General features: G+C 30.7%; 1 protein-coding gene across 1 annotated transcript in view; it reads right to left on the reverse strand.

Moving 5' to 3' along the window:
* LOC145332548 (uncharacterized) overlaps positions 1–19,658 on the reverse strand; it is a 186,734-nt gene that overhangs the window by 149,312 nt on the left and 17,764 nt on the right. The window contains exons 2-3 of the mRNA XM_080177550.1: positions 18,765–18,862; positions 1,936–1,983 (exon numbers count right to left, since the gene is read on the reverse strand). Of these exons, the coding sequence (XP_080033676.1) occupies positions 1,936–1,983; positions 18,765–18,861 (145 nt within the window). The 5' untranslated portion in view covers position 18,862. The remainder of the gene's footprint in view (positions 1–1,935; positions 1,984–18,764; positions 18,863–19,658) is intronic.

A 19,658-nucleotide genomic window follows, 5' to 3' on the forward strand; every position in this document is an offset into this window, starting at 1 on the left:
AATAAAAGTCTCCAAAGTTGTTAAACTCGGGTTGGGGACATACAGTTAGTTAACCCCTTCCCCATCTATTGTTTTACTCTTATGTACGGAATATTACGACTAATTATTCATCTAGGTAAATAAATCTATTAAGTCTAACCACACTTTGTGACTAAACAATGATGTTATTCTGTTGTCTAAAAACTTAAGCTAATTGTGTTAATACAATACAGCAAAATTTTATAAATGTTATGTTTTGAGATATTAAGTAAGAATTCAAAGAAAGTATTAAGTAAGAAAATGTATCTACCCTACAGGGATCTTCTTACATTTTGTAATAACCTAACCTAAACTAAGCTTAAAATAAGGTCAACATTTTGTAAAAGGGGCATTGCCAGTAAAATTTAAATTATATTTTTTTAGTTTTAGTTTATAAGCGTATATTAGTTTAATAAGATCTTGTGAACAGATGCAGTGATTTGATTGTCCTTCTGTCTGTCAATCCAGGATCGTTAACAAAATTTACTTGGTAAATGTAGTATTTCAAATAATTTAAAAACTTCTGCAACATGTAGTGAAAACCTTGAGACCATAGTGGTAAAAGAATCATAACCTTTATGTCGTCATAAAATAGTTGTAATCCTTTTATACTTACATAATATATATTTTTATATCAAGAAAGATAACATCCATAAAAAGCAAAGTAACTTACATTTTGTCAAAGAATTACCGAAAGAACTACGGACAAAGTGGACAACATATTAGACACTCATTGGTTAAGCTCATAATTTCATCAAATTTCAGTCGTTTATATCTGATAGCAGCCAAGAAAATCATTGATACCACCAAGATATCTTTATCGATTGACATAGTATTGATGTATACCTGCCTCTCTTTGCCAAGGACCTTTTTCGTCTGCTACCAAATTGTTTTCTGTTACTTGGCTGTGTTAATATTCCCAACACTATTGGTTGATTTTAAAGACTAAATTGAGAGTAGGCAAAAGGTCCTTGGGATGGGGACATACAGTTATTTAACCCCTCACCCTCTAGTAGTTTACTCTTATTGACATAAAAATATCTAAAATTATCAGACGGACAGATACAGTGTATTAAAGAGTAGCTTTGCTACTAATAAAAGTGTATGTCATACTGTAAAAGTTGTTTTATATACATTTCAGCAAGATATATAAAGTTGCAAAATATCTTCTTATAAATGATATTTAGAAAATGTTCTAGCCATATTAAATCTCATAATATACAGAGAGAAAGAGATCAATGGGCTGATTATTACAATAGTCCCCAAAGTTTTATATTAACGATGTCTTATTCGTTGGATTAACATCATTGTAGATTTTAGTAAATTTTATTTTTGATTGGTTGATTCATTATGCTGAGTATTCAAAAGTTTCAACCACTAATTTTAAATTACAAAAGGGGTAAATTTGTGTATGATCATTGGTAATTTACATTAACTAATCGGCTATTGTCCTTTCCCTTTAGATCCTTGCATAATATAAAACAAATTTTCCTATTACAATTACCCCAAATACCAACCCCCTTTCTACCAAAGGCAAAATTTAGGCTTTATGTTCGTGGATTTCAAACTTCGAAACCCAATATTTTACCCCATTTAAAATTTAAAACAGATACATTAGATTACTCCCCTGAAACGTTTGAAGCCCCTGACCATAGACGTCCAAGGAAAGGGGTGATTTCCCCCCCCCCCCAAAATTTTGGATTTTCAATTATAACCCCCTCCCCAAAATAAAAAAAAATGCCTCTATGAAATAAAGATTACCCCCCTCCCCCCCCCAAAAAAAATGAGCTTGGGGTACCCCCAAAATTTTTATTTTCAAAATTTTACCCCCCCCCCCCCAAATAAAAAGCTTGGACGCCACTGCCCCTGACAAAAAAAAAAAAAAATTGAATTCGCTACCAAAAAGTTGTAACTTACCATGAGCTGGAGAACCTGGAAATCCGCAGGAGCCTCTGTAGGATACACCTGAAATAAATAGATTTATTATTACTTGGATCTTACATCAGATTACAATGTACTGTAATAAAGTGAAACTTGTAGCTAGCTAAAATAACGATAACCCCCCCCCCCCACATTCCCCTTATTCCTACTGGATAAACGAACTGACCAATAAGTTATGTCCATGTTAGCAACCTAAATTGACGGCAGTTCTTTCCATGTCTTAAGGGATAAGACAATGTATGATTGTTAAAATATTTTTCCAATAATAAATATTCCCTATTTTTTATTTCTTTGTTATTGTTTTAAAAATAATAAGTTGACAAGGCGACACAAAATTGCTTTATTCTTTAAATTGTTTATCTATTTTTGTTCAGCTAAAAGAAAAAGTAAATAAGCTTAATTCAGAGATAGGGGACAATTGGGCTGTTTATTACACTAGTCCGCAATTTTTCATAATAACGTTTTCTTCTTCTTTTGGACTTAAGTGAATTTTGTTTGGTTGATATATTAAGTTGAGCGTTCTAACGAGTTAACCTCTAATTTCGAATTACAGAAGGGGTAATTTTGTGCATCATTTTGAGATGTACATAAATTTATCGGCCATTGTCTTATCCCTTTAGATCCCAGGCTTATTTCACATTATCAGACTTGCATATATATAAATGGGATAGAGCAAAGTAAAAAATATAATAATTATAAACATAAATATTCTTTATGAACCGAATTTCACTCTGAGAAACTTGCGACCGCGCACCTAGTATCTACAGTAGGAAGGGCAGTAGGTAAAGTAGCCTTAAACCATCCTTGGATCTATGTAAATAGTCAATAATAAAAAAAAACATTAGAATGTTTTTTATAGTATCCAAAATTTTTTAACACTAATTTTAATTGGTTGACCAATGAATTTAATATTAGATCCCATTTTGTAAAAGTCTTAGAAAAAAAACCATTAACTATAGAAAAGCTTCGAGATTTAGATAATTTGTTTCCTAATTAAAACTGAAGAAATTGTATAATGAAAAAGATACATATGTCACTAAATATGTCAACATTCTCAATTTTAAAATTTAATAGCAGAGAGAAAAATCATTTCATAGGTATTCTATTTATATTTTGTTAAAAAGATGGGGGAATAAATAGAGGGTTAGTCATGATACACACAAAAAGGAGAGAGACAAAATTGAATAAGAGTTAGAAAAAAGATACAGAAATATAAAAATATCAAAAAGAGAAAACTAATAATAGAAATAGGCAAAAAAAAGATATAAAGACAGAAAGTTAGAAAATGAGAAAGAGAGAGAGAGAGAAAGAAAGATAGAAAGAGAGAGAGAGAGAGATAGAGAGAAAGAGAGAGAGAGAAGAAAGAAGGAGAGAGAATAGATACATGGTATGATAGCAATCATAAGTATAATAAATTATTAATATTCCGCCTCAAGGGGGACAAAAACTTTACATGGAAGGGTGTGTGTAAATGTGGGGAAAAATATGCTAAATTTAACATTTTTCAAGGGTTTACCTACAATTATGAAAATAAACTGTACAATAAATGGATGTTAGACCCCAATAATGATAAAAATTAAGATATTAGAAGATTTTTTACCTTTTGGTGAATTAAATTTTTTGGCTTTATTTAGTTGTAATAACCCCACTGTTTAAGGGTTGTTTCCCTCCCTTATATTTCTCTTGGGAAAATTGCTCAGACTTAAAACCAATTTTTCTTGCAAACCTCTTATAAGTAATCATAAAACATTCATCTACAAATTTAGATTATCTTATTGTGTGCAGAATTGATGTTAGCAATCTTTGAACATTGTTTAAATTAACAAAAATGATATATCTAATACTAATTATAATAATAATACATAAACGCATTAACAAGTAATGCTAAATAAGTGTAAAAATTTAAAATACAGAAGATTAAACTATCTTGCACTTTTTGTAAGATTTTTATATGCTAAATAATACCTGCCATAAAACTAAATAGATACTGTATACATATTTAATATTTGTGAATTGCAAGTTAAGGTGGTGTTATCTCAGATTACATAACCAAAGAATAGAACAGCTATGCATCTCTTGTAATCTGTTTTCTGCCAATAGAGATACAATACAAAGAGGGTCACTTAACCTCAAGTAGAAGGATATGACAATGTCTTATTTTGGTGAATCTTTGAACAAAATCTTGCTAATACAGTGGATGATTGTATGGCCTAACTACTGACATACAACCTATATATACCAAGTTGCATGAGTTTTGTCAGTAAGTCGTAATGTTAATGAGTTGTACCTGTTTTGGGCCATGGCACTTTCCCCACTGTTAAAATTAGAGGATGAATATTAAATACCTAGAGCAGGTTACCTATAGAGAAGATTCCTATTTGAATGAATTTCTATTGGAATCTTTAAATCAATACAACAGAAAAAATTAGCATAATTCTATGCAAATAAGAATAACCTAATTCTAGTTTTATTTTATCTAGATTTTTTAAAGGAATTCAATATGCATTTGAACTTATTGAAAAAAAGCTTTTTAATTAAGTTCCATGTCCCTTCTCTCTCAAAATAAATACAAATTTTACCAAAGAATTGGGGATTTATTCAGATATTTCTAGACCTTCTAATGAATATACACAAATTGCTTCTTTATCTTTCATAGTAGCTACACCACTAGCCTCAAGAGTCCTAATTACTTATCTTCCATGAATAGCTTTCTTCAAACAGAAAGAAGAAATGATAATATTTATATATATACTTTATAAAAACTAAAGTTTCAGCCAGCTTGTATGCTACATTCTTAGAATTATTCTTGCAAAGGTCAAGTTTACTGTTAAGACACATAACATTAATATTTAATTTCTTTTTAAATGTCCTGGTTAAAATTAACTTTTTGACTGATGTCATTCAGAATAGCATTTTTATGTTGAACTTCATATTATTGAGCTTATATATACATACATACTTGGTAAGCCATCACATTCGACAAATGTAATTATATTTGCAAAGGTCAAGTTAATCATGCAAAATTCAGTTCTTATTTCTTGATAAATGTCCACAGCAAAATTAGATTTTTAAGTGTTTTATGTCAACTGTCTTAAAAGTAATAAGCCTTTTTCATAATATCTCCTTTGGACTGACAGAAATGCATCAAATTTCTGAGAAGAATTAATACCTAACACTTCAAGTCATAAAACAATTAATGATATTTCTAGGAAGTAAATTCAATATTTGTGGCTATGGTTTATTTTCCAAGAAGGTCAGATATACAATAACAAAACATTTATACAAAAAATAGATATCAATTTTTACAATTGTCTATCATTGTAACAGCTATCAAAACTTTTGATTAAGAGTAATGTGTTTTACAAATTTGGTGTTAAAATATTAGGGGTGAGTTGCCTTTTTAAGACTTAAGAATAAACTTAAGATATTAACAGTTCTTTCTGCTGCTATGTCAAATATGATACTTAAATGATTATATTTACTTGGTTAACAATCCGAAAAAATTAGAACCATCCGATTCTTTAACATTTAGAAATATAAAGCAAATTGTTGGTTGCTTATGGCATTCCTAGTTTTAACATTCACATTTTGTTTTGGTTGGAAACTATATAATTTTGTAGAAAAAAATGACATTTTTTTTATTTTCTCCTCAATGAGGAACAAATTCTGAAATAAAGTTTAAAGACAAACATTAAGTATGTAAGGTTTCTTGCAAAATAAACTAAAATAAATCATTTTCTATATAATTCTGGTATATACATTCTAACCATGTATAGAATGATTTCACAAAGTTTGCCAGTAATTTATCAAAAATATGTATACACACAGAATTCAGGAAAGAAACATCTCTTCTGAGTGCTTTTCAAATTTTGTATATCATTTATCAAATAGGTAATATTCTAGATTAAATGTTTACCACATAGCAAATTTACAAAATTTGCTCTATATTTTATAAAAATAATACAATAATAAAATTTGTTAAGTTTAAATGTCTAAATTATGCTGATTTATAGTAGTTCTCATACTTGAAATTCTCCTCAAATTTATTTTTCTCTTCACAGTATGATTTATTCTTCATGTCTTGTAGTTTGTAGATACACAAGTTTCAGTTAGTGCTAGGTAATGCTACTATCGTTTATTTTACTTTAAACAACCAAAACAAATTAATTTTTAAATTTCAAACATTAGTTTAAACTTTGCTTTTGTCACTTAAATTTATTAACTCTTATTAGGACTTATGAATCGGATTACAATGTAAAAATTGATATACAAAATGTTTTAAATCTTGAATTTTTTAAAATGTCATAACCTTTCAAACCAAAAAGACTGTCTGAGTAGGATTATAACATCCAATCCATACAGGTTTAGTTTTGTTTTTGAGCAATATATCAGCCCCACAAGACCCCCCTCTACCAACATTGGTACTTACTGATTATTCAATGTTAAAAGTAAAACTATGTTTCGTTTTACTGCTTTAATCATGAATTTAGATGTTTTCCTTTTTTATCTTTCTAAATTCTTATCTATGCTAACCCTTTGAAATTTAGCAGAATATGTGTCATGAAAACCCATCCCTGCAATTTTATTTACAATTCTGTTTTTCACAAACATTTAAATGCAGGTCAAGCAATTCTCAATCCTGTGATTTCAGTTATAAAAGCAATTCAATCGGAAGTGAAGAGAGAGAAAAGTAGATAGCAAGCGAAAAGAGGGATAAAATGATTAACCCAATTTAAATTCTACTTGCCCTCTGCTTCAGGGTTCCCCTCACACTTTCCATCTTGTATTCTCACCCTAGAGAAAACTTGAAGGTGTCAAAGTTTGAGAGGCAACCCTCTTTAACATTTAATGGACAAATCTGTATTGTGTTGTTATTTTACATTATAATTTACAGGGGGGGAGAGAGGGAATGTATTTTGGAATTAAAGTAAGTGCTTCTAAACAAACTATCCAGTAAAGCCATTAGCCCAGTCGTTTTAATCCTTTAATATTATTTCTCGTATTCATTCGAATCCGGTGGATAGGAACCGGTTCTCATGAATACGAAAAAACTATGTCTTGCATTGTATTATATCCAGTTTTCTATGAATATAGAAATGTACAATCATAAGATTAAAACTAGTTTTTTTAGCTGGTGCCTTCGGCACCACGGGGCTAAAAAAACTAGTTTTAATCTTATAATTGTACATTCTATATCCGCAGAAAGCCGTTTATAATCCGATACGAGAAATAACTATTCTCAACAGGAAGATGCTGAGCACATTATTTTAGTAAATTAAATCAAATTAATTTTAAAAATTTCTTGTTTTGTATATTTCCTATACATTTTATACTTAAGGTCAAAACACCTAAAAAAAAACTTTTTTGTTTTTTCCTAGTTAAACTTCTATTTTTGTTCCTCTGTTGTTTATAATAAAAATATAAACAGTTTAACTGTCCATCAAATCAAATTGATTGTCTAGTACTTTGAGTTTGAAAGTTAATAAAATATTCAATTACAATGAAAAAATATAATGGTAAAAAAGCAAATTAATATAAAGCAAATGTAAAAAAAATACCTAAGTAAACTTTATTTAAAATTGTGAGAGATAATGAAAATTCAAGATAAATTTCCAACACAATCTATGTTTAAACTTGGTTATAGTTAAACTTTCTAGATTTAGAAGGTAGAGGAGAGGGTTTCTAAAATACAGGGAAGATAGTTTAATTTGGGATAAGGGATCAATAAGAATAAGTCTTTTGTATTGGAAAAACATTAACTTTAAATAAAGTAACTTTTAAGGGGGGTTAATAGAATGGATATATTATTACTTGGTTCTTTCACCAGATTTTCATTTTCTCTAATAAAGTGAACCTTCCAGCGGGCTAAAATAACGATTCCCCTCTTCAACCTCATTTAGCCCATCCCCACCCCTCTTACTGGATGAAAAAACTGATCAATAAATAAGTTGCAAAATTGACAAAAAATAATTTCCTGTCATAATATTCACGTATATATTCTACATCTATTGTTATGAGATATTAACCCCCCCCCCCCACTCCTCTATCAATTTAAGGGGGGGAAATTAAGAGCATCTAGGATTTAAGACCTTTCAAAGTTTTCTAAGTTATTATTAAAGAAAATGTATTTTTCAATTAAGCCTCAGTTTTTATTTTCATTTCATGGTAAAATTGTGCTACTGGCTTCAAAACGTAAACATTAAGAAGCTAGTAAAAAAGGCTGACTCAAGATTATGACGTCAAAAAAAATTAACCAATGAGAGGACAGTATACACTGTAATTGACCAATAGTAAAATTTATAGTGGCCTCTAATTGGTTAATTTTTTTAACGTCATAATCTGAGTCAGCCACTTTTACTAGCTTCAAACATTAACATAATGCATAAAAAAAGAGAAACAGTTATGATATAAGTCATACTCAGTCTACTAGAACCTTCATTTACAACTAGATCTGAAGGAAATTTGATTTTGATAAGATTGATATTAGCATACAATGTCCCTGAAAATTATGTATAAAGTATATAAACTCCAATCTGTCAATCCTTAATCAAAGTTTCTAGAAACTATGTGGATGTATTGGAGAGATTGGCACAGGGTAATTTATAAATAATTTTAATTTATATAAAAAAAAAATAATAGGATAGATTAAATTAGGTCTAATAAGAAAAAAACTATCAATAATAAAAATAAAATTTAAGGTTTTTTTCCTCAAATATCATTTGAACTACAAGCAAACTGTTGAATATTTTTCCTGTTTACTATGGGTAAAGTTAGGTTGATAATGGATGCAAGAACCCCCGTAGGGTTGGGGCCCTAAGGGGTATGAGCGCTTGTTGAAAATATATGGAAATGTAGCCTTTTAGATGTAGAAATGTAGAAAAAAAATTTAAGGGAGGCCATTAAGTTGTCAATATAGGTTTATGTAAATCCCTTGATACACAGAAAGACAATCGGACAACATCTTACTTTTATAAAAGAATTACTTTTAACAAAAACTATACCTATCATAGAAATGCCCAATATATCACAATATACCACATAGGTATGACGTATATGTAGACTTATGTGTATATATATAATATATATATACGAGATCTTTAGCTTTAGATAAAACAAGGATGACAACATCCATAAAAGCGAAGCACTGAAACGGTAGGACAAACGGACATTAACACTTGTATAGTATCTGAACTGAATAATCAGAATTTAAAAGTATAAGAGCCGAAGCAAAAGTGTAAGTAAATTTGTTGAAAAACTGCTTGAAGCAGGATAATTTTTATGGACATACTTACATTTTTGGACTTGATTATAGAGTTGCTTCGCTTATAATATTGTTCTTTGTTGTCCCAGGAATCAATATACCAAAAATCAGATCAAACGGATAATTAGAACACTTGAAAATTTGTTGTTAAAAAAGTAGAAAAATCGACATGTTTAAAATGGACGTACGGAAATTCTGGTAATGATTATAGAGTTGCTACGCTTTCTAAATCGTACCCAACTACTTCAGGAATCATCATGCAAAGTTTGAAATCGATAGGACAATTCTAACATGCCTAAATTAACGAATAAAAGCTATCTATCTCGGACGGACGTACGGACGGACGGACGGACGGACGGACGTACGGACGGACGGACCGACCCTAATTATAGAAAAGCTTCGCTTTTAAAAAAAATTACTACTTTACATGGACAAGTAAATATAAACCTTAATTTTATAATGGAAAAAAATTACTTCCAAAGAACCTCGATTACTGACAACTTTTTTCAACTAATAAAGGAAAAATTTGTAATAATTAGAATGTCCTTCCTTTTATCCCCCACTGTCTTATCCCTTAGGATCCCTGCATATTACAGCAGTAGAAGAATAAATTTTTTGACAGGTTTGTTAAAAGCGAAGCTTTTCTATAATTAGGGTCGGTCCGTCCGTCCGTCCGTCCGAGATAGTTAGCTTTTATTCGTTAATTTAGGCATGTTAGAATTGTCCTATCGATTTCAAACTTTGCATGGTGATTCCTGTAGTAGTTAGGTACGATTTAGAAAGCGTAGCAACTCTATAATCATTACCAGAATGTCCGTATGTCCATTTTAAACATGTTGATTTTTTTACTTTTTTAATAACAATTTTTTATGTGATAAAATCATCCGATTAGTCTGATTTTTTGATTACTGATTCCTATTACAACGAGGTACAATATCATGAGCGAAGCATCTCTATAATCAAGTATTAAATTGTCAGTATGTCCTTAAACAGAAGTTTTGCAACAAATTTACGTATAATTTTGTCAAACCTTATATTTTCATATTTTGTATATTCAGTTCTGACACTCAACAAAAGTTAATGTTCGTCTGTCATATCGTTTCAGAGCTTCGCTTTTATGGATGTTGTCATCCTTGTTTGTAAATAAATCACAAAAGATAAAAAAAAACCTATTAATAAGCTAGTTTAATTTGAACCAATGGTTATTTTTTTAATTAAAAACTTTATGACTTTCTCGAAATAGTAAAAGCAAAGACATAATGCCAGCAGCTATTTATAATGTAAGTGCGCTTCTAATAAACTGGGAATTTTAACACTTAAAGCTATTGAGAAGTTTTGCTACTTTCTACGTACATTTATAATATGAATTTTAATTGAAAACATAAATTAGAAGAGGTGACAGAATAAACAAGTAATAGACTTAAAGATTAAAAAACAATAGACCAATTTTCTCCTTGTCCCAGGATCTTTAATTATAATTGCTGCAAAAAAGTTTTAATTTGATACTTTTAAACAATTTAGGTTCATTTAGGTTCAGTCCGTTAGTAGCGTTAATTTAGAATCTATATGCCAAAATAGATATATTGATTTTTGAAATAATGTGTCTTTTTTTCTATTACAATTAAGTATATAATTTTGATTTCTAAGTGCACCATGTAATAAAGTATAACACGTAATCGTAATACATGATTTAAATCTTTATAAATTGTTTCAGTGCAAATTCACGAAATTTATAGGAAATAAATTAAAATAAATCTATTGGTTATTCTATGTCTAAAGTAATTCTATTGTAAATATCCACCCTTCTCTTTAAAATTCTGCAGAGACTCTTGTAACAAAACATAGGACATTGAATTACAATTAGCAGCACAAATATTTCAAAATAAACATATTCAAATATAAGCTGAAAAAGATTTTTTCATATAAAGATTTATTTTGCAAGTTATCGCAAAAGATAGAATGTGAAAAGAAAATATTATATCACCCATAGCTTAAACGAAAAACAAAAGGTTATTGACGGAATTTCTTCGCTTCGAAAAAGCCACTAAGAGAAAAAGACAATTGATGTACATCCCCAATGATGATAAACAAAATTACCCCTTTATATACTGAAATTACTAATAAGTGTGTATATTGCTCTCTCTCAACCAATCAAAATATGATAAAAAGTACCCAAAGTTTTTAAGCCAACAAATAAGAAAACGTGGTTATGACACTTAGGGTATTTGTATAATTTAAAGGGAGTGTGAACGTAAAAATTTCTCATCTGATTATCAAATCTTAACATTTACTAAGCACATTTCACTACACTGATCAACCAAAAACGTCCTATTAACAAAAATATCCAGGAATAATGCCTTGATTTTATGGTATTTTGAGAGGGAAAAAGGAAAAAACAGGGAAAATCTGAACGTTTTGATTCTTTATAATGTTTGTAGGGATATTTAACTTGTCATATATAGTTGAAACAATTTACTTACTGTTAAGGATTTATTTTATGCTATAAAATTGCCAATTAGTTTTTTTTTATAACGTAGTAATTAGGTAATAAAGACATATTTTAAATTCGTATTATTGACAAAAAAATACCTCACTGTCTACAAAGGGTTGAATCTTATAGGTTATTTAAAATAATAATATCCTTTTTTATTGTGTTGGACAATAAATAACCCACTTTGGAGAATTAGTTTACACTTTTATCAGACTGTTTATAAAGAAATATTGCGTCTTTATTATTTACAAATTTGTAATTAAAGGTGGGCGAGAGATGGGCCATCTAAAGTTAATTGGATAATAATAAAAAACCTGTTTCTGGCTTTGTTATTGTATTTGGTTTTCAATAAAAAATATTGCTTATTTTATCAATTTCTAAGTAACTATACATTGGTTTAAAGCAAGGATTATGTTAAAAGTCAGCTTAACTGTTAGGAAAAATCTAGAACTATGTGAAAAAGTTTAATTTTAGCTATAATGGGAGAAAAAATCAATTTAATGGACATTTTATATAATACGGAAAATTTCTTCCTTTCCCTGTACCTTATAAAAATCGTTGGAAAAAGCCGTTTTTTAAGCAAACAAAAGCGCGTTTTGCTCTTTCTGTGAGATATTATGAATGAGATAATGTTAAGATTTGATATTAAGATGAGAAAAATTTACGTTCACAGTCCCTTTAAAGGCAATTGACCCCTCCCTCCCTTTCTACTAAAAAGTAGAAAGCAATTAAATTCTAGAATATGACCTAGAATAAACACCAAAAGTGGTGTTAGAAAATTCACAGATATTTTTTTTAATTTACAAAAAAATCGTCCAATGATATTGGAATTATCAAGGAAGGGAAATTATATATGCTGTTTATTATACTAGTCCCCAAAGTTTTTTTTATAATGTTTTCTTATTCTTTGGTTCAACAACTTTGGAGATTATATTGAACTTTAAATGGTTTGATCATTAAGTTAATTGGTAAAAAGTTTCACCAACTAATTGTAATTTAAAGAAGAGGTAATTTTGTGCATCATTATTGGGGATCTACATGAATTTATCGGCCATTGTGTTATTCCTTTAGATCAATGGTTATTATGAAAATTTAATTAGGTACATAGAATTAAACCACACAGGATTGGAATTTTTTTAGATTATGTTGTGGTGTATAAAAGATAGGTTAGGGATTCTAAGGGTTTTGAATAGTCGATGGGCTTGATTCAAGTTAAAAGTTTTAAATTTGTACTTCTCTATTTCAGGTTATTGATCTAAAGGAATAATACAATGGCCGATAAATTGGTGTACATCCCCAATGTTGATGCACAAATTTAGCCCTTCTGTAGATTAAAATTAGTCGTTGAAACGTTTGAACACTCAACTTAATGAATGAACCAATTAAAATTCAGTAAAGTCTCCAAAGTTGTAAAGCTAACAAATAAGAAAACATTATTATAAAACTTTGGGAACTAGTGTATCAAACAGTCCCCTCTCTTTCTGATTTTAGGTTATCTCTCTTTCTGATTTTAGGTTATTTTGTTTCAACTCAAAGGGAAGTTTAATTTTCTAGATATTTTTACAAGACATGCAATGCATAGTGTCTAAATTTCTAAAAGAAAGCTCTTTGTTTAAAAATATTTTTTGATATAAAATATGATATTTTCACACACAAAAAAACTAATGGCGCTATCACATTAAGTACCCTCTTGATTACTGAAAACACCTCTCCTTCTTATTTTTGAATAAATAAAAAATAAAAATGGTGTAGTTTTGCGTTTGTTTCTTTATCACTTTAGGTCAGGTTGAATTAGGTTATATTGGTTACAGGGTTTAGGAAAGGGAAAAAAACTCCCCACTGCTCATTAAACAATGTATACTGAAGGAATGGTTTTATTTATCATCATTGTGGATATTTTTCACTTGTCCTCCAACGAAGTTTTAAGAAAAAAGCATAGCTATAAGTGTCCTATGGTTTGATATTACTAATTAATGCGTGAGCATTATAGTAAAGGTTTATTCTTACACTCACACTAACAAGTTTAAAAATAAGAAATAGGTTTTTATAAATATGAGAAGCGTCGTCCCTAGAATCTAGTGGTTCTATATTCAAAATAGGAGTCTTAAGCAGAATAATTGCCCAAAACCATTACAAGGTTTTAATTTAGGAATAATATAGCCTAAAACCAGCCAGTTTTATAAGTAGAGAACTCAATCAGTGATTAGCGTCCCGGAAAGGTTTATAACTATTTTGGGAGAGGGTACCACCACCCTCTCAAAAGAAATAATAATAAATCGAAATTTTTATTTTAAGTATAGAGACTCCTACGTAACATTGCAAGGTATCGTATAAAGAGACTCTTACGCAACATATAGTAGAAACTTGAACGCAACAAAAAACCAAACATTTAAAAATCCTTTAGAGGCTTCCAGGGGCGTAGCGGCTAGTAATACACTTAAGCAAATGGGAAGGGGGTAGATTTCTCTTGGAAGGGTGATGTTCCCACCCTTCCCCCCCCCCAAAAAAAAAAAATAAGTATAAACCTTCCCAAGACCTATGGGAAGCTACAATGTATGGGAGAACCATATCGGTTCTGTGGTTAGCGAGATCTTTTGATACAGTCAGACATAGATCCTGTTGCTTTTATATAAGAATGTTCAAGATTTTTAAAGAACATAATTATATTAGTTCCTGGTTTGTTTAAGGCAAAATTTCAATAGATGCATTTGTATAGCTTTACCTAAATACCAAAATCCAAGGGGTATTAAGGGAGGAGACAATGGATTTATGAATATATTACCTTTTATGATAAACAAAATTACCTTCTGTAAATTAAAATTATCAGAACGTTCGGATATTGCTAAAATGAACCAATTTAGATTTATTTTATAAGAAATTGGAAAACGCTATTTTCTACCAAAATTTCTACACCTTCTATCCATTGATGGGGCCAGATTGTTGTTACATTATGTTCCTTTTGGTCCTATTAAGAGATTATTTATCTAGGCTTTATATATCTATCCTTAAATCTATTTTGTCCCTGTTTGAAATAGAATTTACTCAGGGATCTAAAGGGATAGGACAATGGCCGATAAATTGTACATTCCTAATAATATACATAAAATTACTCCTTATGTAGATTACAATTAACCAATTGGACACTCAACTTAATTAACCAACCAATCAAAATTAGAAAAAAGTTCCTAAAGTTGTTAATCTAACGGATAAGAAAACATTATTATAAATCTTTGGGGACTAGTGTAATATACAGCCTATTGTCCCCTCTCTCCCTGGTTTGAAATAGAATACTCCGGCAATGCAAAATTTACTGCACAAGAAAAAGAAAAAATAGGTATTTTCTCAGGGAAGGGAGGTGATAATGCTAATTAAATCAATCTACACTCCTTTTATCACCTAAGATGCTAAATCTGAAAAAGCTAATTTGAACCTGAGGTGGATTCTTAAAAAACTTTTTGGCCCACTGAAAGAAGTGAGGCTATCTAAAAAAAATTTTTAAAATTTGTTAATAACCCTTTTATGATTCTATTTAGTTTTTATGCGATTTTGGAGGAATTTTCACCATTTTTTTAGCGAGCCTCTCTGATTTTAGTGAGCCAAAAAGTTTTTTTAAGAATTCACTTCTGTTCATTTTATGAAGGCATTTGATAAAAAAAATAGTGACTATAGCTCTTTATAGTGCCTATAAAAAATGACGTCATACAACACAAATTACCAATGATTGGCCAATACACAGACTAAATTACCAATGATTGGCCAATACACAGACTAAATTACCAATGATTGGTCAATACACAGACTAAATTACCAATGGCAGGCCAGTATACATTTTAATTGACCAATGGTAGGCCAGTATGGCGTCTTTTTTATCGTCCATTGTCCCTGGCATTTGTTGGAAGAGGACACACAAACAAAACAAGTTATGTAAACTTTTACAAAAACAAACTTAAATATCCAGGGAGGGAGGGGACATTGGACTGTAAAGTATATTCGTCCTCAAAGTTTTAAAAACGCGTTCTCTCATTCGTTGCCTCACTTTTCATTGGAATTATCAATTATCAATAAAGGGTCATTTTGTTTATTATCATTCGTCTATTGTCTTATCCTATAAGATACCTGGCTAATATATGCATGTATCACCTCTCTACTGTTCTGTTTTGTATAGATGCTTGTAGATGGGATAACTTTGCATCAAATCTCAAAACAGCAAAAATACTTGTTCAAGAAGAAAAAAAACTCGGCATCTTAAATCATAATCAGTCAGCCGCTGCTAGTCAACTAATTATGCTAAAAAGCTGCCAATATTGCATCTGATTATTGCTATATGTCAGCCTTAGCTGTCTGAGAGAGAAAAAAACTTCAAAGCTCAGTTTCAACCAAGTCGCTCTAAGGAGGTTTCTGAATTAGATTTATATGCTACTAGCGGCTACGCCCCTAGAGGCCTCTAGTGGCACTTTAAATGTTTTTGTTTGATAAAGTCTCTACTATAATTTTTTACGTACGATACCTCTTTATTTGACGTTGAAGTCTCCTAAACGTTTTTTAAAATTTTGATTTTTTTGTCATTTCTCTTGGGAGGGTGGTGGTACCCTCCCCCAAAATAGTTAAAAACTTCCCTGGGACTTATGAGAAGCTACCCTGTTAAGGAGAACCCGATCGGTTCAGCGGTTAGCGAGATCCTTCGGTACACACAGACAGACACACATACAGACACACAGACAGACAGACAAACATCCTGTTACTTTAGTATAAGGATTGACTTACCCTACCAAAAAAAACCTAAGAAGTTGTTTTGTATGAACTACTGCAAGTTCTCAGATAGATGATGCAATAAAATCTCAAGTTTATGTGGATGCTAAGGCGTGCACAGCATTTTGCCAAGGGTTGCGCGAAGCGCACTGAAAATGTAAGGTGCTAGACTGTAATAGTTATTTATCGCATTGTATTATAGACATCTTTCCGCGGATGTTAGATTGAAAAACTAGAGATGAAAATTAATTGTGTCAACCCCGAGGGTTTTTTGATTTAATATTCGTGGAAAATTGTAATAACAAGCTTCACATGATTTTTCAGTATGGCTGCGAACCGGTTCAAATACAGCGGATATCAATCAGTTTTAAAGCCATACTGGACAGTAGATTTCTAGGTTTGTGTTTCTCACAAAGAGATGTGAGAACATTTTTTTTCGATTTGTGTGTGGAAGGGGGGAGGGGGCAAACGCACTACAAACACCCCCCTTGGGCACGCCCCTAGTTGGATGCACTACTTTTCAGTAGTTTCAAACTTATATAGTTGGGTCAAAGAGTGGACTTTTCCATACACTGCACTGCTAGGAGCAAAGCTATTCTGTAACCCATTTTCATTCTTATTTTAATTGGTGTTAGGTTAGGTTAAGTTGGGCAAGTTTAGATTTTTGATTAGGTTAGCCAAACTCAGTGGTTAGTCTACTGCAGGTGTAGGCCCCTTGCAGTTGTTAGGGTTTGAATAGGTTGAATGAATACATTCAGTTTGAACATATTCTACATAGAACTTGCCTAATTAATATGGCTATTATCCTTTTTTGAAGTCATCTGTCTAACAACGGTCATAACTGTTTTTCAACTGATAATCTTAACCTACTGAGGGGTAATTTGTTTATCATAATTAGGAATTCAGATTAATAAATCGTTTGTCTTATCCCTTAAGATCAGTGGCCATAATATTTAGTTTTTTTTTACATACCAATTCCCTATAATTCTGTAGGCTAAGTTAGTACACCAAAGCACAAAGGTTATCAAAGATTAATCTTAAATTGCACTTTCCAGAAGCAAACTTTTATAGAGATAAAGAGTGCTCCAACAATTATGCAAAATAATCTTTCAGCTACCATATCAGATTTGGTTGGTCCGTAATCTGGTCGTTTATAAATCAGGAATATTTAGGGTAAAGATAATGTACAATCTACTTTACAATAAACAGAAATACGTCATCAGTAGATTTAAAATATTGGTTGAAAAGTTTGGACAGTGGTACGTTGTACCAACCAATCACTATTTATTCTTAAAGTTACAAAGTTTTACAGCCAATGAATAAAAAAGCAAGATTATTAAACTTTGGGTACCAGTATAAATAATACTTCAATATCTCTTAAAGTGTTTAAATAAAGTAATGCATGAAGAGCAATGCACTTTATAAACTGACACTAAAGCAGCATAGAATATTCGTTCTGATACTGTGTCTGAGAAAGACAGACCCTAGTTATAAAGTAGCTGAAAATATAAAAACGCGCGAAATTTAATTTCGTTACTTTGTCCGACAACCAAAGTTGTTACCATCAATGAGTAAATTGCATTTTTGTGGTCAATCCTTACAATAAAGTAAAATTATCTCAATCTGTCTGTCTGTCTGTCTGTATCAAAGGATCTTGCTAACCACTGAACGATAAGGTTCTCCTTTACGGTTTATAGCTATTTTGGGGAAGGGTACCACCACCTTCCCAAGAGAAATCGTCATAAATCCCAAAAAGCGCTGCATAGCGGATATTTTTTGGTAAACAGCTGATGTTAATAAAGATTTAAAAGAAATCATTTTTATGTGCCCTTTAGGGGGCGCATCCACTAGTAATACCAAACAGTATTATAATCCCCCAATAATCATAAGTGAGAATTTTGAGGGAAGTCTAAATTAAGTCTATTGTCCCATCCCTTATCTTTTAGTCTTTGGGTACTAATATAATTAACTGTCCAATGTTCCAACCCTACCTTTAAAATAAGCAAATTAACATAAACTAAGAATAAGTTTATAGTATTCTGATTTGATATTTCAAAAAGAATAGTTATTATAAACAGCCTTCCACGGATATAAAAATGTACAATTATGAAATTAAAACCAGACCAAAGATCCGAATGCACGGGCTAAAAAACTGGTTTTAATCTTGCATTTTTGTGCATTTTTATATTCTTAGAAAACAGGATATAATATGATGCGATATATGATTTTTCAGTTTTGCTGAGAACCGGTTCTAATCCAGCGGATTTTAAACGGTTTCAAAGCCATACTGGAAAATAAGCTTACCTGAATGTGATTTTCCCGGCTGGAAGAATGTGTGTACTGGCAGGACAAGTACATGTACCGCCAGGGTACAACAGTACACCCAACCTAATAACCTCATCCTGAAAAATAAAACAATTTAGTACAAAATTAAGATAGAGCGAAACAACTAATCCTTGTAAATTTTAATATTTTCAATTTAGTTTCTAATTTTAGTATAATAGTAGTCAAAAACTAGCGGGTGAGCCCTTTAAATATAATTGGAATGTATGACTCAATTTAATTTATCTTTAAAAACCTTTCCGGAACCTGTAAGAAGCTGCATCGGTCCAGCGGTTAGCAATTTCTTTCCGTGCAGACAGAATGACAGACAGGCAGTCATTCTGTTACTTTTTATAAGGCATGTGTAGTTTTTTCATAATTCTATTATTTAAATAACGTTACATCGTTATATTACTTTTAGATTTGATAGGGTTAAAACAAAAGTATAAATTTATTATATGTTTAGTCACATATGGTTGAATCCAATATTACGAGCTACAAAATTTTTTTTAATAATATAATTTCCCAAAACTTTCATCTAACTAAAAATATGGTCGGATTGTTCCTTCACTTTTTTCTTATAGGTTCAACTAGGGGTTTTTGTTACTAGTGGCTGTGCCCCTAGCATCCTAGGGACTATGCATTCATGGGAGTAAGAAGGGTCAGAAAAATTGCCACCGTAAAGCTAAAATCCAAATATAAAAAAAAGCCTTAAACATTCCTGGGACCTATGTAAAGTTTTCCTCAAAAGAAGAACTCAATCGGTTCATTAGGTATCAAAATCTTAAGCTACAGACAAAAAACCTTACTACTTTATATGATAGAATGATAGAATAACTTGCAGAAATGTTTTCATGCAATCTATAAATTATGGGG

Source organism: Acartia tonsa, chromosome 11 (genome assembly GCF_053477335.1).
Source record: "Acartia tonsa isolate MP-2025a chromosome 11, ASM5347733v1, whole genome shotgun sequence".
In the NCBI taxonomy this organism is placed as follows: Eukaryota; Metazoa; Arthropoda; class Copepoda; order Calanoida; family Acartiidae; genus Acartia; species Acartia tonsa.